The following is a 21744-nucleotide window of genomic DNA, read 5'->3' on the forward strand; positions in this document are numbered from 1 at the left end:
GTAAGAGTTGAACACGTTTTTAAAACCAAAAAAAAAAACAAGACAAAAAAAAGCTTATAGTATTGAAAAAATGAGAAACACAAATCAAAAGCAATGTAACCTAATCTAAAAAACAAATTAAGAAAAAAGACAACCCAGTTTAAACATTTCTTGATTTGATGAGAAACTGAACCGTTATACGTAGTATGTAGAAACGTTTTGTAGCGTTACCCTGTAGTAGTTCCCCTTCCTGAAAACCTCAAGGAAAACCACATTTTTAGCGTTAAATTATCAAGTCTTTCACGGAAATGAGCATTTTCCCGGCTGGAAATCACCTGACAAGTGTGGAGACGATAAAATGTCTTTGAAATCCATGGAATGGTTAATATTTTTCTCACAAAACGGCTTAGAAAGAGCAAAATGCAAAGCTTCTGGTTTCAAGGCACGCTCCCGTAGAAACTTACGTCTGTTCTGGCGAAAATGAGTAAAAATATGAATATCACATACCTGAAATTGGAAGCCACTGATAATAAGAAACAAAAGGATTATTACAAAAGGCACACCTCTTAAGAAGTAGAAGTGTTAAAATACAACGACTAGATTAGACAAGAAAAACATAAAAGAGTGGGCACCATAGGCTGAATAATTGATCTTTCACAACCGACCGGAGGGTAGTCGAATGCAGCTAGAGAAATTACAAAAAAAAACAAGATTAACTCGTGTGTATTGCGAATTTAAATCTGTACCGTTACAGTGCATAAACAAAATATATACATTACAATAGGGTTTAGACAAAATATATAACCTCATGCAGAAGCGTTGGACAGGAAATCTTACACAGGCAGACACATCACAGGCATTGAATGATAAACTTAAACAGAAAAACTGAGAGCAAACCAACCGCAACTACAACCTCGTCAATGTGATTGTTGATCGTCTGGAGGCAAACAATATGCAACAATACAGAATAAAATCATTGAAACTACCCCTGACGAAGCCGACCGACGCAGGCAGACCGAAACGTCAACAGACAAAACCGAATTCCAAACATTTTCATCGCAGACATCTGGGCGCAGTCTGGTCGGCGGTTTTGCCACCAAATGGGACGCCATCTTGGTGCATAACCCCGCTTCAGCCTGCGTGCGGGCGTGTACGGTGATTGCGCCTATCAGTATGCAACCACTCACAAACGCCCCAACCCAGATGTCGCCTCAGTTTAGGTAGGTGTTCGAAACGATCCCACCCCCCGCGACTTAATCAACACTGTCGATGTTGTTACTGGTTGTTGTTCTCGTTACTCTTTATCTCTTGAAAATCAACACACCCACTTGATGGTATAGCTTCAGGCGAGCTAAGTTTGGTGACACCACATCCTACAGTTAGGCTATTACTCCATATACAGGCAGCACGAAGCTCTCAAGATTTTAGAAAGTATTGGGTGAGAAGTTTCTCTAAACATTCAAATCTTAAAAAATATACATCTAAATGCTCTTATACTAAGATCAAATATTATTGATAGACATCATTGAACTCAAAAAAAAACATTTAAAACTTCTCTATATACACCATCAATAAAAAAAAACAAGACGAAAGAACGTGAACCTTAGATCAAGGTCAGAAAATGTTTCGTAAAAGCTGTTTACATTCTATCAACCTCCAAAACAGAAAAATCAATAAACCAATCCATCTGAATGACCATGCCCAAACCGTAAACGCATTATATTGTACCACAACTTTCTACATATAGTACTACTTGACTAATAAAATTGATTCCAACGGTAAACATCTCTGCATATTATTGGCGCGCCCAGTGTGGTTTGCCGCATCGAGTAGTAGTAGAAAAATAAGGAAAAAAAACAACAAAGGCATGAAAATTGTCAACAATTATTGCATCCGAAATTCCAAAAATCGTTTAGGCAATTTTACACACCCGCAGCTAAAAATAATATTTTTTTTGTATTATTGATTAATATGAGTTTTGATCTACTTACCAACAGTGCTGAAAATGTCAGGGGTCATGACGCGAAAATCGGCGACGCTGACACGAATTTTTCATCTCCATTCACCAAATCACAAAACCGCGACATAAACAAACCCGGCGCAGTCGTGAGCGCGTTATCTCACTGAGCAGAACTACACTGTGAGGCAGTAGTCGACCAACGCTCATTCGACGTTGCACGCACACACATAAAGAAACAAGTTTTTACACCATAAGTTTGTATTTATGCGTGGCAATGTAATTTTGAATTAAAGTTATGAAGTTGTTTTAAGTGTTTTGCACAGTCTAGAATCATTCAATTGCTTAAACATAATGTTTAAAGACGATTTTACGAGCCAGTCATATGACACGAATTGAGTGACTGTATCTCTTCTTTTCACGTCTCTCATTCTCCAGCAGCCGACCGGCACGAGTCAGGCGGCAATGGTTGAACAGAGACAGTTGGCTTTTTTGGTTTGCTTCACGCTGGGTTGGAAAGTTTTTGCAGGCCTGCTTACAAATTGAGAAAAATGAGTTATTTTTAAAGCATGTCACCAAAATAAAACAAAATGTTGTAAAAGTTGCTTGATGGTTCTAAATTATTACATATTATTATTTTGGTTTCGTTTTGAATATCTTCTAAAAAACTTTTCGTAGTTACTTTTCGTCAGCAGACCCGTGGTGTAGGGGTAAGCGTGGTTGCCTCTCCCCTCTATGGCGCGAGAATAAACGTCAGTGCTAGCCGTTCGTCTCAAGCTAGCAATTTGTTTATCAGGCTTATGAATGCGAAACAGGCCTTTTGGCCTTCCTCACTTTACTGAGTAAAGGCTATAAAATCACTCGAAAAACGAAATTCTTAATTTGACCTCCTAGACCCACCTTCATGTATACTTATCGACTCAGAATCACATTCTGAGCAAATGTCTGTGTGTGTGGTGGGATGTTGATCAAAAAAATTTGGGCACTGGCTGAACCGATTTGGACCGTATTGGTCTCATTCGATCCGTCCCATGTGTCCCATAAGTCGCTATTGAAAATTATAAAGTTTAGTAAAGTACTTTAAAAGTTATGCTAAAAAAACGATTCTAACAAAAGTCCGGAAGATTGTAAAAAGGGTGGTTTTTGTAAGAAACCCTGTCATGCTATACATTTTTAGAAAGGTATTCAAAAGACCTTTCAAATGAGTTCAAAAGATTGAAGATGTGACGGCCCTATCAAAAGTTATAAGAACCTAAGTGTTATTTATGAACTTTTATGGGACCGGATCTCATATATTTCGATGAAAACGTTGTCCGGATCTATCATGCGACCTGTCGATGGATAGGTGATCAAAAGACCTTTCCAACGAGTTCAAAAGATTGAAGATCTGACGACCCTATCAAAAGTTTGAGCACCTAAGTAATATTTATGAACTTTTTAGAGGCCGGATCTCAGATATTTCGATGAAAACGTTGTCTGGATCTTTAATGCGCCCTGTTGTTGGACAGGTGATCAAAAGACCTTTCCAACGAGCTCAGTAGATTGCAGATCTGACAACCCTATCAAAAGTTATAAGCACATAAGTGCCCTGAATTATGAAGATCTAACTACCCAATCTGATGGAATGAATAATGAATCAAGTTGATAGAACACGGAAAGGTCCGCCCTTGTGTATCTATTTTGGATAGCATTACTCTCTAAATGTGAGGAAGGCAACAACCACCTAAGGGTGGATTAAGTAACGTTTTTATCGCAGATTGCCGAGGTCGATGCAAGATGGATATGCTTTGCTCGTGGACTCGCTCTTAAACTTTAATTTGTGATATTTATATTGCTCCATGTTTCTCTCGCACTTTTGACAACAAAAATTCATTAATCTAGGCAACCACTAGTTGTTTATTTACATTTCCATTCGCAGTTTCCACCAAACTGAACTTACGCACTTCAAAATTGTGCCAGTGCCAGCTTAAAAACAAGCGACAGTTTGACAAGTCGCAATAGTGCGATCGATAGCAATAATTTAGTGCGAAGTCCAAGTTAGTGGAAATTGCGCAATATTATTGTTAACAAAATAAAGCTTACTTTTCTGAGTACATTGATCGTACGACTGCAAAGGATTTTAAATTAAGTTTTGATTCCAATGGTTTTACACCAAAACGGACGGGATCACTATTTAGTTTGACACCCTTTTTACACGGAGTTCACACACACACTATCAAACGTTTGTTCGTCAATTTTTAATTTGACTTTGACCAACTAAAAAAGTTTTCAAACGAAAAAGTGACCAACCACTGGGGGTTGACTGTAGTGTGTTGATATGTGTGTTAATTTCAGTGCTAACTTGAGTAATATTCCTCGCACGTGTACTGTCGGTTCGTTCCTGAAGGGGTTTGTTATGACAGTTTGCAACTCTCACGTGCGTGCCCGAACGAATCAAAACAAACGTCTTATCATGCAACATCCAAAGTAACTTCGGAAAGTGCAAGAAAAAGTATTATGCGTGATTTTAATTTCATAACTTTGTTTTAAATTTAAAAAATTACGCCTGGTTAATCGGTGTCGCTTAATCTGACGGAAAATCAAGTGCTTACAATGCTCAGTTTGAGCCAAAGACTGTCGCGGCGCTGCTTCTCGACGTTGCACAACTCGCGACGTATTTTCCCCTTCCAAAGTTCTCGGTCCGCTCGAATCACAGCCGTTTCGTTCCGGGGCAAGAAAGATGACAGCAGCAGCCGGCTGTTTACGCCGGTCCCGATTCGACCGAACCCGGACGATATCAACGTCGGAGCGGAGCTGACCGGTGGCGTCCTGGACAAGGCCGAAATGCTCAAAATGATTCTGCAGTTCAGCAACAGGCGAGAGATTCGATTCTTGTGTTTGGAAAACGGGATCGACTCGAATCTGCAGTCGCAGGCGTTCACCAGCTTCCGGCGGTACTGCCTGGAGACGGACGCCCTGCCGGCGGATCTGCACGTGGTGTTGAGTGATATATTGCAGGGCGCTGGGCACGTGGACGACATTTTCCCGTACTTTTTGCGCCACGTCAAGCAAATCTTCCCCCATCTGGAGTGTATGGACGATTTGAAGAAGATTTCGGACCTGCGCCAACCGGCGAACTGGTATCCGAGCGCTCGCGGCATCAATCGAAAGATCATCTTCCACTCGGGACCGACCAACTCGGGCAAGACGTACCACGCAATGAAGCGTTTTCTGACGGCAAAGTCGGGCGTTTACTGCGGTCCGCTGAAGCTGCTGGCCAGCGAGGTGTACAACAAAAGCAACCAGCGGGGGACGCCGTGCGATCTGGTGACCGGCGAGGAGCGCAAGTTTGCCGATCCGCTCGGGAATCCCTCGAAGCACGTGGCCTGCACGGTGGAGATGACGTCGATTACGACGCCTTGTGAGTTTAGTTGAATATCTGTTTTGATTTTTTTTTTAACTACGTTTTGTTTTTGATTCTCCAGACGAAGTGGCCGTCATCGACGAAATCCAGCTGCTTAAGGACGTGGGCCGGGGTTGGGCCTGGACGCGTGCCCTGCTCGGCCTGATGGCGGAGGAAATTCACGTGTGCGGCGAGCCGGGCACGCTCGATCTGCTGCAAAAGATGTGCGACACGACGCACGAAACGCTCGAGGTGCGCAACTACAAACGGTTGACGGCACTGCACATCGAAGATCACGCACTGCAAACGCTGGACAACGTTCGGCCGGGGGATTGTATCGTTTGCTTCAGCAAGAACGATATCTACACGGTGTCGAGGGAAATCGAGGCGAGAGGACGGGAAGTGGCGGTCATTTACGGTGGGTTGCCGCCGGGGACGAAGCTGGCGCAGGCGGCCAAGTTCAACGATCCGGACAATAGCTGCAAGGTGCTGGTGGCAACCGATGCGATCGGGATGGGCCTTAATTTGAGCATTCGGCGGGTGATTTTCTACTCGATGATCAAACCGACGGTGAATCAGAAGGGGGAGAAGGAAATGGACACGATTTCAGTGTCGCAAGCATTGCAGATTGCCGGACGAGCTGGGCGGTACGGAATGAAGTGGGACGAAGGATACGTGACCACGTTCAAGCCGGAAGACTTGCCCACGCTGAAAAACATTCTCGGGCAAACGCCCGATCCGCTGACCCAAGCGGGACTCCATCCGACTGCGGACATGATCGAACTGTACGCGTACCATCTGCCAAACGCGACGCTCAGCAATCTGATGGAGATTTTCGTTTCGCTCAGCATCGTCGACGATTCGCTGTACTTTATGTGCAACACCGAAGACTTCAAGTTCCTCGCCGAAACCATTCAGCACGTGCCACTTCCGCTCCGAGCGCGGTACATCTTCTGCTGCGCCCCAATCAACCGCCAAATGCCGTTCGTCTGCTCAATGTTCCTCAAATACGCCCGACGCTACAGCAAAAACGAACCCGTCACCTTCGACTGGCTGTGCAACCAGTGCGGCTGGCCGTTCCAACTCCCGCGCACCATCATCGACCTCGTCCACCTGGAAGCCGTGTTCGACGTGCTCGACCTGTATCTCTGGCTTAGCTATCGCTTCCCGGATCTCTTCCCCGACGAAAAGCTCGTCCGAGACATCCAGAAGGAGCTCGACGACATCATCCAGCAGGGCGTGTTCCAGATCACCAAGCTGCTGAAAAACTCCGAAACGGCCGTCTCGACCAACACCCCCGACGAGGACTCGTTCGTGATGCGCCAGAAGAAGAGCAAATACTACCGCGAGAATGCCCCGCGGGGGAAACTGACGGAGCGACTGTTGGCGCAAGGACTGCTCACGCCGGCCATGCTGCAGGAGTTGAAGGCCGAGTGGGACCAGGCGCAACCGTCGAAGGGCGGAGATGATGACGATCTGGGAGGGAAAAAGGGCCGTCGGAAGACGAGGAAACCAAAGTGAGGAACGATGGCGGTCGTTGAATAAAGGGATTTTAATAGCCTATGTTAAATGCTGGTGTTTTTTTTTTTTGGTTCCATCAAACTATTATTTTCTTTAAAATTTAATAAAAATAAATAATTCGAACGAATGAAAATTTGTTGCCATCCCTATTCAGGTTCCCTTCAGAAACATAACGATGGCACTTTAAACAAAAAAATCCTTACTGATGGTTAGTAAATAAGGAATATATTTATTTTTTAATTTAAGCAGTTGCAAATATTTTTCAAAGTTTATGTCAGCATTTTAGCATACCTCATCTCTGCTTTGTCCAGACTCGAGGGATATAAATTTCAATAAAATTTAATGTTTGCAACGGCCAGGGATGCCACTTGGTTTTTTAAAATGTCTGTAAAAAAGTCTGTGTATGTCTGTGCATTTGTCTAAAATTCAAATATATCAATTCACGGTCATTGAAATCCATCAAAAATTGCGTTTTTAAGCATTTGAAGTCTAACGAAATAAGTTTCGACAAAAAAGATTACAAAATATTAATTTAATGAAGTTTTTTAAAAGTCTGTGCACCTCAAAAAATGTCTGAAACAAGCTCAAAAGTCTGTGAAACACAGACAAATCTGTGTATCTGGCATCCCTGGCAACGGCCTTAATAACAAATATAAATATGTAACAAATAAAAACGGACTCATGATGTTACCCCCCTGGTTTTGACAATTTTGTTGCGCTGCAGCAGCGAGCTGTCATTCCGTCTATTTGTGTACATTTTTGCGTGTGAATCATTCCTGCTGTGGTGCAAGGGAATTTCGTGTTTTTGGGTTTTATTTTTTATAGTTTATCGTGCCCCGTAATTACTGGGAAGTTTTTCCAATCTTCAAACAAGTGCTGTGCGCAGAAATCGATTGGCCATGGGACTTTTCGGTAAATCACAGGAACGCAACCCAAAGGAGCAGGTAATAGCGAATTAGTTCCCAAATTGACCTTGGACGGGCCGAAGCAATTAAAATCAATTTTCATTTTCGGTCAGGTCCAAGAGTGGACGTCCAAATTGCGGAAGGAATCGTACGCGCTAGACAGACAGATCCGTTCGATCCAGCGGGAAGAGGACAAGCTGAAGCGAACGCTGAAGGAGGCCGCCAAGAAGAACGACAAGGAAGTTTGCACGATCCTGGCGAAGGAGCTGATCCGGTCGCGGAAGGCCATCAACAAGATCTACACCAGCAAGGCCCACATCAACTCGGTCCAGCTGCAGATGAAGAACCAGCTGGCGACGGTTCGGGTGGCCGGCTCGTTGGCCAAATCCACCGAAGTGATGACGGCCATGCAGGCGCTCGTGAAGCTGCCGGAAGTGGCCGCCTCGATGCGGGAAATGTCCAAAGAGATGATGAAGGCCGGCATCATCGAGGAGATGATCGACGAAACGATGGAATCGATGGAGGACGTCGAGGAGATGGAGGAGGAAGCGCAGAAGGAAATCGACAAGGTGCTGTGGGAGATTACGGCCGGCAAGTTGGGTGAGGCCCCGGCGGCACCGCTTGCAGCTCCCGCCGGGGAATCGTCGCGCGAGGCGGTATCGGCGGATGTCGACGAGGACCAGGAAGACGACATGGAGGACATGCAGAGTCGGCTGCAAGCGTTGCGCTCTTAGGCGAGGCCGCCACCAGCGCAAATTGTGACTTAGAGTAACACATTTTGACTAACTCCCTAATACATTTAGAGTTTTCCCCTCTCATCCCTCGTTTACGTTTGCCGCTCTTTGAGAATAAATGTTTAATCCTGTTTTGTAAATATGTTCAGACACGTCCGGGTTTTGTCTTGCTGGCACCAACCCAATTTAGTGTGTAGTGAACGGAAAAAAATGGTCTTCGAAGATTCTACGCCGCATGTTTGAGAAATAGGGAAGCATCGTGGTAACGTAAGAGAATGTTATGTGCTGTGTAATATTGAAAGTGGGCTTTCCTGCGAGAAAACACCACCTAAATTGTATTAAACATTAGTAATAATTACGCAATGAAACGCAAATAAACTCACAAATAAGTGAAATGAAATTCTGCGTTTGTTACTTTCAGTCGGAGGAAAATCCTTACTTCGGTTTAAATTTACAAGCATGTTTGTGTGGATATTCATTTTTGCGTCAACTGACCCATCGATGATTTTGCTTTGTTATTTCTTAGCTTTTTAACTGGGCTACATCTCAGCTATTGAGCGCCCAGTTAAACAACAAGTTGTCGAACAAGTACCTACTGAATTGCTAAGGAATATCCAGAAAAAAATGTTAATTCTTTAACAAAATATCTTTTTTTATTCGACTTAAGGAGAAATATACTCAAGTTATTTCCGTCATACTAAACGGCCGTGTCTGAATGATGCTGTAGATCAGCGATTCTCAACGGGGGTACCGGGCCTACTTGATTTACATGGTAGGGGGTACCAGCCTAGAAGAAGGTTGAGAATCGCTACTGTAGATAATCTGGAGTATTCCTTATTTAAAATTTACTAAAACCAAGTACACCAATCAGTAGAGCAGCAATTGTGAATATGTATTTCTGTTTCATTTGCCATTTACCAAAAGTTATTCGTATCTGTTGGCATTATAGTAAGCCACGATTTTAAAAGATACAATAAAGATCATTACTTGTCTTAACCTACTACACTAAAGACGAGGCTACGTGGACGAGAAAACTATCGATCGTGGGCCTTGGCGATGAAATGGACGTTGATACGGGAAGGAACGTGGAAAGCGGCCGTTGACGTAAAAGAAGGTACTGCAGTAGATCCAGCACTGTCGGAGCGAGCTCTAACGACGATCTGCCTCGGGATTACGCCTGCCAACTACAGTCACGTACAGGACGTTGAGACGGCACGTGAAGCCTGGACGAAGTTGAAGAATGCGTTTTCGGACAGCGGATTGACCCGGAGGATGGGGTTGCTGCGAAAGCTGACTTGGGGGATGGGGTTGCTGCGAAAGCTGACTTCGTTGCGGCTGACAGAGTGCAGGACCGTCGAGGAATACGTGAACGAGATAATGTCGACGAAGTACCAGTTGGACCAGATCAACTTTAAGGTCGATGACGACTAGTTGGCAAGTATTCTACTCATGGGGCTGCCGGAGAGTTACGGACCAATGTTGATGGGGTTGGAAGCATCAGGAGCGAAATTGACAGCAGACTTGATCAAGACGAAGATCCTGCAGGACGTGAAGAAAGATGATTACGTGATGTCATCAGTAACCGAAGGAGCTTTTGTGAGTCACCAGAGAAGGCCGGCGAAGGACAAAACGAAGGTCAAGTGCTTCAAGTGCAAGCAAATGGGCCATTTTGCTTCAGAATGCCAGTCACCGGGACCAGTAGAAAGCTCGAACTCGGGGCACCTGAAGACGACGGGCAACTCAGCATTCAGCGTCGGTGCGAGGGCACCAGAAAGCGCGGGTTCGTGGATCGAGGAGCGGCGAATGTTTTGACGAGAACGGTGTCCGGCTCGAAATTGATTGAAGCTAGAAGATGTTTGGGAGTTAATAAAATCTAGCTTAAGGGGGGATGTTGGCATTATAGTAAGCCACGATTTTAAAAGATACAATAAAGATCATTACTTGTCTTAACCTACTACACTAAAGACGTGTTTCTAATAATATCCCTAATAAATCAGTGTGCCTAAAAAGTAATTTCCCATACACTCAAACATCGGGTTGATCGGCTTGACACCAACTGTTGTCAAACGCACGGGGTCACTTTTTAGTTTGACACCCTTTTTACACGGAGTTCACACACACTACCAATCGATTGTTTTGATAATGTCCGTGAGCGCCGTGTAAAAAATGACAGTTCGTCACAAACTAAAAAAGTGTCGAACGAAAAAGTGACCAACCACCGGCGGTTTGAACCCTGGCGGATAAGAGTTGGAATGAAAATGTTACGAAAAGTCTAAAAAAAGCCTGATTGGGAGATTAACGCTATTTCTTGCCTCGTTTCACATTAACACCTAAACTCACAAGCTCGAGAAAAAGGAAGAATTTCCATACAAATTCCCTCTTTTTCTCGAGCTTGGGAGTTTAGGTATTAAAGGCTAGTACGCAGATTGGAAGGATAGAGGTCAAGAAACAGCTTTACGAACAGCAGAACAAAGGAGAGGGAGCGATTTCTTGGGGCTTTTCTTCACCCTCTCTGACTATATCGAGTGTTCCAAGTGTGTGTGATAGTGTGTGCATAGACTAATTAGTCTATGGTGTGTGCATTAGGGTGCCAAGAAAATATATGAAAATTTTGGAAATTTTGGAATTACCATTTAATCATCTTTATTATTTTAATGGGCGTCATCTATCATGAGAAAAAACTTATCGTTTACATAAAAAGCAAATTTATTTGGCTGTTTGTTACATTCCCAATCTGGTTTCGACATAAAATAAACGAAAACTTTCAGCAAGTCTCGCTGCAGAGGTATCTTTCCTAACTCCAATTTGTCACAGGGCTAAAGCAAGATTGCTCTACCACAACTAATTTTAAATTACATAGGATTGTGAATCATAGAATGGGAAAGCTTTGCACCAAACTGCACAGAATTGGAAATTTTGAATCTACAGTATCTTCCACTAACATTAATAATCACATTGATACAGAAATGCTGATTCAAACCAGCCCTTTTGAGCAAACCAGGCTTTTCAGTTTATACTAGAAAGAGCTTAATCCTAGACAGTTATCGAGAGAAATAGTTTGTTTGTTAATGGTTTAGATCTTTCTAACAAAAAACATATTAGAATCCAATGCAATGATGTCGATGATATTGGCCATCAGTTCGGCCTGTAAAAGGATCCTAGATCTACTATCATTCTCCCTGCACCTTTCGTTCTACCTTACTGGACGGTGATCTTTCGCTGTATCACATTCTGGTTTCCGTCAATGTTCAGCTTGGCCTTGCCGTTGACGGCCTGATTGTTGTTGGCCTGCTGCGCCAGATCCTCGGGCAGCTCCTGCTGCTGCTCCTTGATGTACTGCGACAGTTTGGTGTAGATTTTGTTCGCTTCAGTCTTCTGGCTTTCCTCCTCCTTCTGGCGCCGCAGCAGCTCGTCCGCTTCCCGCTTCAGGATGTCATCGTCCATCTCGGACTTTTTGAGCTCGTCCTCGACCAGCGCGTAGCCTTCGCTCTGGATGATCTTCGGCTTGGGCGTGTAGATCGAGGTGTACGTGGGGTTGGTCGGATGGCGCCAGATGTTCCACAGCGTTTTGAACGCCTTTCGGCCCTCGTCCGTTCCGTACGTGTGGTGGGATTTGTCGCCGGTGCGCAGCAGACGGGTTTTGACCTGGAAGAAAGCAAAAAAAAAAGAATTCAACGTAACTCATTTCTCAATCCAGAACAAAAGCTCACCATGTTGGACGTCGCAGTCTTGCGGTCCCAGATGTGTCCGTGCTTGGCGAGGAAGTCGATCAGCACTCCGGTCAGGTTGAGTGGCGTGCCGTACTCCGACGCTCGGTAGTCCCACGGGAAGGCGTGATGGTAGTTGTGCCAGCCCTCGCCCATCGCCACAAACGACACGAACATGTTCTCAACCGGCCAGATCGTCCTGCAAAGTAGAAAGCAACGCAAATACAGAACTGGAAACCCCCCACTCGAGAACACCCGATACTCACTTGTCGTAGGGTCGCGTTCCGAACATGTGCGCCGCGCTGTTGACCGACCACGTGCCGTTCAGGCTGAGAATGGTACGGAAGAAGAAGGCCACAAACAGGGCGTACCAGGGGCTCTCACCCCAGAACAGCACCGGGATCGATGTTGGCCCGAACAGGGCGAAGATGGTGTAGAGGAGTTTGTAGTGTCTGAAATGAAACAAAACAAAAAACATTATTTATTCCACCACTAAGTGTTTCATTTATTCTTTCATTTATGTAGTATTAGTAAATATTAAGTCCAGAAAACAAAAACCGTCTCTAAAGAAATTGGCAACACTCTATACGGCTCTGTCGGGGAGATCAGACCCGGCCATTTAATATTATGTTGAAAATCATCCTTTTTGTAGTCCTCTAAATCAGTGATTCTCAACCTTCTTCTATGCCGGTACCTCCTTCCATGTAAATCAAGTAGGCCCGGTACCCCCGTTGAGAATCGCTGCTCTAAATTGTATTTCATTACAACTTTCATACAACTTTATTTTTCGAGTGATTTTATAGCTCTCCTCAGCGAGGAAGGCAAAAAGGTTACTGATATTTTTGTGAAGCTTTTTTGTCCACTTTAACGTGAAGACTTCCATCAATGGCATGATTTTTCGATCAAACATATAAGTTTATCGTCGATGCCTATTTTAAAGGAATTTTGCTTTAATAAATACTTGATCTGTACTATATAGATCATCGTGGTAACACCTGGTAGCTTATGCAACAGGTATGCTGGATAACACTTTTATGAGAATATCGAAGTCTAGACGTTCAGCATTTACATAATCACCAACCACTATCACTTGCGATGAAACTAATCTTTGTTTGTACGTCGGCGTTTCAAATGAATGCTAGACTGACTGAAATGAACACACCTTTGATTAAAAAACAATAATTAGATAGCGTTATGATTCTCCCAAGTACCAGAAACATTAGAATTGTGAGTCATCAGATTGATCTGTGCGAGATCGGCATCAAAGTTCTAACTTGATTAAATCTCGACACAAAAAAAAAAGGTTCATTACCGGCCTAACTTAATTACCGGCCCCAGTGACCACTGCCGCGCGTAACCATCTAAAATCAACAATTCATTACCACCGACCGGGCCAGCGAGACGAGGAGTCATTTTCCCATCAACTCCCCCCGATCATTCATTCGCGCGTGTAATTGTTCGACCAGTTGGTTGGTTGGATGGTGGTGTGGCTTTTTCAAGATCATCCGCAGCTTCCAGCGGGGTCGCGGTAGGTAGTGATGAGAAGTTACAGAAGCCATCAGGCTGTGGTGGCGCTATTCGGTGTAAATTCACGGTCAACCGCGTCCATCAATGGACACAGGGCAAAAATTGTATGCATCAGAAAGGTCACGACCGTGTTCTCTTTTGTGGCAATTGTCATTTTATTGAAAACTATCCTCATTTTTTTTATCTTTTGTTACGAATTAAAAATTGATCGGGATCTTCCTTAATTGTCATATGTTTTTTTATGTTTCAAATAAATTAAAAGCTACAAAATACACCGAACGATAACTGGTAAAATTTTCTGGTTTTTACTTCAAATATTTCAGAAATTTTAAAGTGATTTATCATCATGTTTTCCTGGAATAAAACATTAAATAAGGTTTCTTGGTAGGAGGATTCTTCCAACTATTAAATGTTTACACTCAAACCCCGATGGTTTGACACCAACTGTTGTCAAACGAACGGGGTCCCTTTTTAGTTTGTCTGCCTGTGTGGATCAATCGGACCGCGCACTGGATTGATTCACAATCCAGAGGTTGCTGGTTCGAATCTCGAGGCAGACGCAAAAATTCTAAGTGTTAATATAAGTATTCGGTGCCCTCTCCCCGTGCCATACCTTCACACTTAGGAGACCCGGGAGGCGGACTCTTGTCGCAAGAAGAACGATACACGCCTGTGGATCCGTTGACGAAACCGCAAGGTTTAAGAGGGCCACATTAGGGGAAATTCTCTTATGTTTGGCAGGTTAAGCACTCGCTCCTAACTCCATCCAATTTGCTGATTTTCACTATTTAAACAACTAATTTTGCAAAACTTTTGGTAGAAACTTACTTGCTCACTTTTTATTGAGCTATTTATCACTCGAGTTCAGTTGAAAACGCTTTTAATTAGCTTTAATTGAATGTCAAAGTTCTGACCTGCCAACATTAGAGGCACGCTGGAATTAGATGCTGTTCCCCTATAAGGTGTTACGTCGATTCCGTTTTCGTTTTAGTTTGACACCCCTTTTACACGGAGTTCACACACACTATCAAACGTTTATTTTGATAGTATGCGTGAGCGCCGTGTAAAAAGTGACTGTTCGTCATTTTTTAGTTTGACTTTGTAAAACCAACGGGGTACAAACTAAAAAGTGACCAACCACCGGGGGTTGAGTGTATTGCATTAAGAGATCACAGGGGGGGGCGACATCTAGCTGTCAACTTTGGCACCAGAACAAAAGGGAGCTGTCGACCTGGGACGGGACGGCTGGATAGAGTCTTCTTTTTGAATGTTTACTTTTGTATTCTTCTTCTGTTTTTTTGCAAGAAAATTCGTGTTCGAATACAAATATCAAACAATCTGTGATTCAGATAGCTTGACAATTCAAATTTTCTTGATGATGTTTTCAACTCAGTGCACAAGCATGCGGATGACTTTTTCTTTGGTTGAAATGTTGTTAAGTTTTTCCTCGCAGGTTTTTTTTTAATTTGGCTGTTAAAATTTGCGGTTGGACGTGGGTGGAGAATCCTGAGTGTTCACTTCTTCAATTTTTAATGTGTTTTTTTATATGAAAGATTTTTAATTTTCATTTGGATTTGAAAAAGGCAATATGCGTTTTCTTACTTCCATCTAAATAAAATCCTAAAAAGCCTGCAAGTCATTAAATGGGAGGGGAAGTTTGTTCTTATCTATAAATCTACTCCTGTCGTTGTCCCGTTACGCAAAGAAAGTTAATAAATCTTTTTAAATCCAGTTCTACGATGTTGTTTCTTCACGCAACATTTTAATTTCACGGGAAGCACAGGTTTAATATTGTTCAATCTAGATGACATTTCTATGTAACGCGCAAAAAAATAACAATAGTTTTAAATGGGCAAAAGAATCGTCAGTTCATGAAATGTATTGTTTTTTAAAATGAAAATGTTGATAAGTCGACATTCGGTGTACGATAGAAATAAATGCCTTTCAATTGAAAATATTTTAATCAATCTATTAATGCAATTTACAATTATTTGTGAAATTAATTTTGTCTTAAAGTTGATGTCAGTAAACACCTCAGTTTCATCAAAGTATGATAGATTTGGGCTCCCTAAACACGCTCCAATTGTTAGAATTACATTTTAGTTGATTCCCTGGCAATAAATAAAATTATAAATTCGGGAGCAAATTCTATGGAATTATCTAAAACAGCCATTGCGCACCCACGTTTATCTATGGGGGTAGCAAAAATAAGGGGGTGCGCTTGGTTGCTTATACAGTCAACTCTCTGGTTGTCAATATCCAAGGGACCGTCGAGGAAGAGAATCATCAGTTTACAGAACGATGCAAAATGAAGACTCGATTGAAAATATGTTTTTCTTGGTACCCAGCTATAGGCAAGAAAACCGTGACGTAGCAAATGAATTCAAAGAACTCAGTATTCATTTTGTGAGTGCCATTTGAGTGGTTTGACAGGTGTCAAATCGGGACTTAGCATTTTTTGAATTTGAATTTGCTTCCGATTGCGCGAAACGTCATAACCCGAGTTTTTTTTTCCAGTATTATTGCCCGTGTGCTTGTCCGTGCTTCTGGCCGTCTTCGTGTACGTGCACCTGACCACGTAGGTGCCTGTTTCTGGTCGTTCCTGTGGCCGTGCTCTAGGCCGTGTCCTTGTCCGGACTCCTGATCGTGTTAGTGTCCGTGCTTCTGACCGTTTTCGTGTCCCTGGCCGTGTAGGTGTCTGTTCCTGGGTATTCCCGTGGCCGTGTCCTTGCTCCGTGTTCCTGGTCGTGTTTGTGTCCATGCGAAACGGAACAACCGGAGCAAAATTATAATTTTAATTGCTAAGTCCCGGAACTGACACCTGCAAAAAAGTTCATTCGGTTGTTTACCTTTGAGGTTAAGTTCCGAGCTTTTCTTTTTTCATAAAGGAGAAAAGCTCGGAACTTAACCTCAAAGGTAAACAACCGAATGAACTTTTTTGACAGGAGACAAGGAGAGAATCATAGCAACGTCCAGCAAACAAAAACAAACTAATGTCAAACACCCTTCAAAGCTTCGTTTCGCAAAGAAAAATGTCTATGCAAGCCATGAGATAGTGACAATATTGAAAACCGGAAGAGATTTTTAAAGCAAACAGAATCCAAAAGACCGTCGAGGAAGAGATCCTTCAAGCAAGAGAAAATATCGAGGAATAAAGCCAATCGAAGTATGCAGTTTGAAGGGACTAAAGAATTCATCGATAGATGGAGCAATATTGATATCGAGAAGATCGACAGCCAGAGAGTCGACTGTATGAAGGAACGCAATGAATCCTAGATAATAAACCCAAATTTACAGAAAATTAACTAAAATTCAATTCTGTTGATTGGAGCGTGTTCAGGGAGGTCAAATCTATCATACCTTGACGAAACTGAGGCGTTTACTGAGATCAACTAAAAAAATGTCCAGTTGTGTTATGTTTTAATACTGTACTGTTGAAAATTAGTTATCTCATACTATCCATACATTATGTAAAAACAAACAAATACTGAAAACGATACTCAAAAGAGAAGTTTGCGCTATCCCTTCACAGATGGCGTCACGTGTATTTTACTTTTGCTGCAAACCACTTATTGAAGTGGTTATTAAGGTGAAACGGGCGCCGTTTCTTGGACAACTGTTCAACTCAAATCGATTTCTGAACTTGAAAGATTGTTTGCTATCGATCTATTGAGCATCTGCAAAAAGCAGAACTTCATAAGTTACCCCATTTAGCTTAAAGGTGCTTTAAAATACACAAGTCGTGTTGTTAATATGGCGTTGCCATTCCGTTTCACCTTAAAGTCACAAAACCATATTCCCCTTCACAAACATGATACCAAACGAGATTTGTTTTCCATGTTTTTGGAATTTTACAAACGTTGTCAAAATTGCATAAATCAAGTCGAACTACCAAGCACACAATAATCCAGTAGAACGCAAACAAAGAAATCATTAAAATAACACTTGTTTAATTCGTCTTCTGCTGACGTCAAATTACGCCACCGGAAATTAAAAGACGACACAAAACCGTAGGAAAATTACCCAAATGTGAGATCTGGTCGTCATCATCAGGCTTCGATGGTTTCCGTCGTCCGTGCCGGCAAATTAAATCAATAGTTAACCCTTGAAGCAGGGTCGCTTTATTTATGGTGGTTCTGCTTAGAAATAAAAATTGCCTCTTCCTCCCGTAGTACCAGTGATTCTATGTCATTAGCTCGATTCTACATGGTGATCGTAAATCCGTCAGTTTAGTGACGAAATGATCACTCATTTGGTGGGTTTAATTAAAGGATGTGTTATGAAGCTTCAACATTTGACCGAGTGACGCGATCAAATGTGTTACATATGATCTTGGGACTTATTGACTTGTATTTTTAATTTGTAAAGCTTTTAAAATGATTGAAACCTAAAAGTGTCTTTAAAATCTTCATTAAAAAACAATTTTCCATCGGTTCACCTTTCAAAATACATAGCAACTTCCAAATGTGGAAATCCATTGATATTACATCGAAAAGCAGCCACTCTTTGCACCGTCATCGCGCGATTTGGATCGCGATTGGAAAATTATTTCCACCAGATTAAATCGGAAAGTCAGCGTGAGGCCTCAAACTTTAGTTTTGCTCGTGCATTCAAATCTGCGCCGGAGAAGAGCTTAGAAACCTTCGTCTTTTCGTCACTTGATCTGAACGTGTCTTTCATCAAACCAAAAGTTTTATTGGACAGCGCGCTCGTGTGACGTCACTAGAGTGGTCGGTTGGTGATCAGAAAACCGTCAAAAATTGGGACCACCTTGACCCGTTTGCATAGGAAACGAGGCGGCCCGGACCGGTGGTTGATTGGTGGTCGCATTTCAAAAGTTATGCAACACGCACATTTCCAGTTTCGGCGTCCGAAATTAGAGACAGTCACTAAGTCACACGTTGTGGCTTAGCGAGCAGCTAAGGGGCTAGTCGATCGTTTTATCTCGCGTTTTGTCGTTGCGGTTTAAACAACAGACAGAGCATTGTATATTCAAAGACAAACCTATACTTTGATGTGTAACGAACCACCTTGGCGAAAAAGAAGAGAAAATTGACTGACCAATAGCAGCAGCTACTAGCCTCGAAACTCGAAAAATGTCATCAGTCGTGCCTTCACCACTAGTAGTAGGATGCTGATCAGGCGTGTTTTTTTTATGTGAAAGAAGTTTGAAATTTGGCACACGACATTGGGTAACACTTTTACTGCCGGTGGCTGTGATTTGGTGGGAGCTGATATATCGGGGTGCAATTAAACTTAAACTCTAACATTGCTAATCTTTATCCTGGGTTAAATAACAAGCTACTTTCTAACTTTCAAACAAAACAATTCACAAAAAAAGAATAAATTTGTGTACTCCAATTGTTTTTGTTTTTTTTGTGTGTTTTTAATAATCATTATTTTTAAAGAAAAAGATAATGTCGAACGGGATTGTGTAAACACGAGATACCGGCAATTCTTGGTGCTGAGAATCTCGCGACGAAAAGAAGAGTATTGAATGTTGAGAGATGAGATTTTGGGCATGATAATTGTAGTCGTTGAGATGTGAAAGTTTAATATTTCTAATGAGAATGTCAGGAAAAGTAGTTAGTTTCACAATGGAGTTTGCAAAAAAAAAATTTTTTCCGTTGTTGAAAGTTGGAGAAAAAAATGCTTAATAAATTTCTAATGGAATTTTGCAAAAAATGTACCATTTCAATTTGAATGTTGGAAATAGAAGCGTTTGGAATCATACATGTTATTCTCTGGTTCGCAGGAAATTCACGCAACAACCAATTACACTCAACCCCCGGTGGTTGGTCACTTTTTCGTTTGACACTTTTTTAGTTTGTACCCCGTTGGTTGGTCAAAGTCAAACTAAAAAGTGACGAACTGTCACTTTTCACACGGCGCTCACACACACTATCTAAACAAATGTTCAGTAGTGTGTGTGAACTCCGTGTAAAAGGAGTGTCAAACTAAAAAGTGACCCCGTTCGTTTGACAACAGTTGGTGTCAAACCATCGGGGTTTGAGTGTATGTTGCAAACACATGAAAATCCGTTTTATGAAGAAGGTTTAAAATAACAGAATCTGTGAAGGCAGCATCTATTATATTTTTTTAAATTTAAATTTAACCAGCGGCATTTGTGATGCACCTGTCATCGTCTCAAACATGAGCCGTTTTTTCAACAATAAGACTTCAAATTATCATATGAGCAATTCTCTACCAAAACCGGAAATGGATTTAATTTGTATTTTTTTGATTTGGCTCAAACTTTGTGGGGGCCTTCCCTATGACCAAATGAACTATTTTGTGTGATTGGTTCATCTAACAAGTCTTCGGCAAAGTTGTAGGTATTGTTGAGGACTTTTGAGAAAAAAATAGGTACACGGAAAAAGAATTGCAGATTATTTAATCAACTTTTTTTTTCACTAAAACTCAATTTCCCAAAATACGTATTTTTAGATTTTCGAGATTTTTTGATATGTTTTAGGGGACAAAAATCCGCAACTTTTGAGCCATAGAGAAACATGGTCAAAAAATCTGCCGCCGAGTTATGATTTTTTGAAAAAACAGTGATTTTTGGAAAAAAAAATCGAAGTTTCATGCAAAAACAAGTTTGAAATTAGTTTTTAATGCAAAATTGAATTTGCAATCGAAAAGTACTTTACAGATTTTTTGATAAAGGGCTCCGTTTTCAAGATATAGCCACCGAAAGATTCAGAAAATTTGCTATAAAATTGTCTAAGAGACATTGAAGATTGGACCTCGGGTTGCTGAGATAGAGCCGCTTTAAGAAAAAGAAACACGAAAATTGAAGTTTTCTTAATCTCATCAAAACAACCCACCATTTTCAAATGACGATATCTCAGCAACTAATGGTCCGATTATCAATGTTAATATATGAAATATTCTGATCTTTTCGAAAAAAATATTTTGATTTTTTTTAAATCAAGACTAGCACTTTAAATGGGCGTAATATTCAATGTTTGGCCCTTTTGTAAGTCTTGATTTAAAAAACGATACTTAATCCACCTTCAGGTGGTTGGTGCCTTCCTCACATTCATAAAGTCAATCCAGGTTTTTAAACGAAAATGGCGTTCGAATGATGAACACTTGAAATGTCAAAATCACGGGGTGATACCAACATTACGAAAAAGTGTACTATGGCATGACAGCCACATTTTTTTCTTATGTTGGTGCTACTGCGTGATTTTGACATTTCGGACGTTCACCATTTCGAATGCCATCTTCGCTTAAAAACCTGGATACATTCAGTAAAAATAGCAACAATCCCTTAACATGTTTAACAAATCAATTTTATTACTGATTTCTTTTGATAGGGTTCGCAGACCTTCAATTTTTCTGGCTCATCGGCAAGGTCTGATAAAAAAAACCTATCCAACGAAAGTTCACATGGAAGATTCAGACAATATTTTTTATCACAATATCTCAGATCCGACCTCATGAAAGTATATAAATAACACTTAAGTGCCACTAACTTTTGATAGGGTTGTCAGATCCTTGATCCTTGGCTCATTTGAAAGGTCTTTCAATTATCTAACTAACGATGGGTCGCATGATGGACCCGGACATAATTTTTACTGAAATATCTGAGATCCGGCCTCCAAAAAGTGTATAAATAACACTTAAGTGCTAATAACTTTTGATAGGGTTGTCAGATCTTCAATGTTTTGGGCTCATTGGAAAGGTCTTTTTAATACCTTTCTAAAAATGTATAACATGATAGGGTTTCTTGCAAAAACCACCCTTTTTACAATCTTCCGGACATACGGCAAAATCGTTTTTTTAGCATAACTTTTGAAGTATTTAGTTAATAGTTAATAGTTACTTGCTGATTTTAAATAGAGACCTATGGGACCCCAAGACGGATCGAATGAGACTAATACGGTCAAAATCCGTTCATCCAGTCCGGAGATAATCGAGTGACAATTTTTTTGTCCACCCACCTACACACATCCACACAGACATTTGCTCAGAACATGATTCTGAGTCGATAGGTATACGTGAAGGTGGGTCTACGAGGTCG

General features: G+C 41.7%; 3 protein-coding genes across 3 annotated transcripts in view; 2 read left to right on the plus strand and 1 right to left on the minus strand.

The window, feature by feature from the left end:
* The first annotated feature begins 4365 nt into the window (after positions 1-4365).
* Positions 4366-6888, plus strand: LOC120416607 (ATP-dependent RNA helicase SUV3 homolog, mitochondrial). The gene is made up of 2 exons (XM_039578408.2): positions 4366-5336; positions 5401-6888. Exons 1-2 carry the CDS (start codon positions 4529-4531, stop codon positions 6837-6839), a joined length of 2247 nt encoding a protein of 748 aa, XP_039434342.1. The 5' UTR covers positions 4366-4528; the 3' UTR covers positions 6840-6888.
* Positions 6889-7584: 696 nt separating this feature from the next.
* LOC120416851 (charged multivesicular body protein 3) lies at positions 7585-8878 on the plus strand. Its single transcript, XM_039578745.2, has 2 exons — positions 7585-7783; positions 7858-8878. Exons 1-2 carry the CDS (start codon positions 7739-7741, stop codon positions 8476-8478), a joined length of 666 nt encoding a protein of 221 aa, XP_039434679.1. The 5' UTR covers positions 7585-7738; the 3' UTR covers positions 8479-8878.
* A 2288-nt stretch (positions 8879-11166) lies between these two features.
* The window catches only part of LOC120416481 (acyl-CoA Delta-9 desaturase-like), a 36870-nt gene continuing 26292 nt past the window's right edge, over positions 11167-21744 (minus strand). The window contains exons 5-7 of the mRNA XM_039578205.2: positions 12452-12637; positions 12189-12384; positions 11167-12123 (exon numbers count right to left, since the gene is read on the minus strand). Coding sequence (XP_039434139.1) covers positions 11677-12123; positions 12189-12384; positions 12452-12637 — 829 coding nt within the window. The 3' untranslated portion in view covers positions 11167-11676. The remainder of the gene's footprint in view (positions 12124-12188; positions 12385-12451; positions 12638-21744) is intronic.

The sequence above is a fragment of the Culex pipiens genome, chromosome 1 (assembly GCF_016801865.2).
Source record: "Culex pipiens pallens isolate TS chromosome 1, TS_CPP_V2, whole genome shotgun sequence".
NCBI lineage: Eukaryota > Metazoa > Arthropoda > Insecta > Diptera > Culicidae > Culex > Culex pipiens.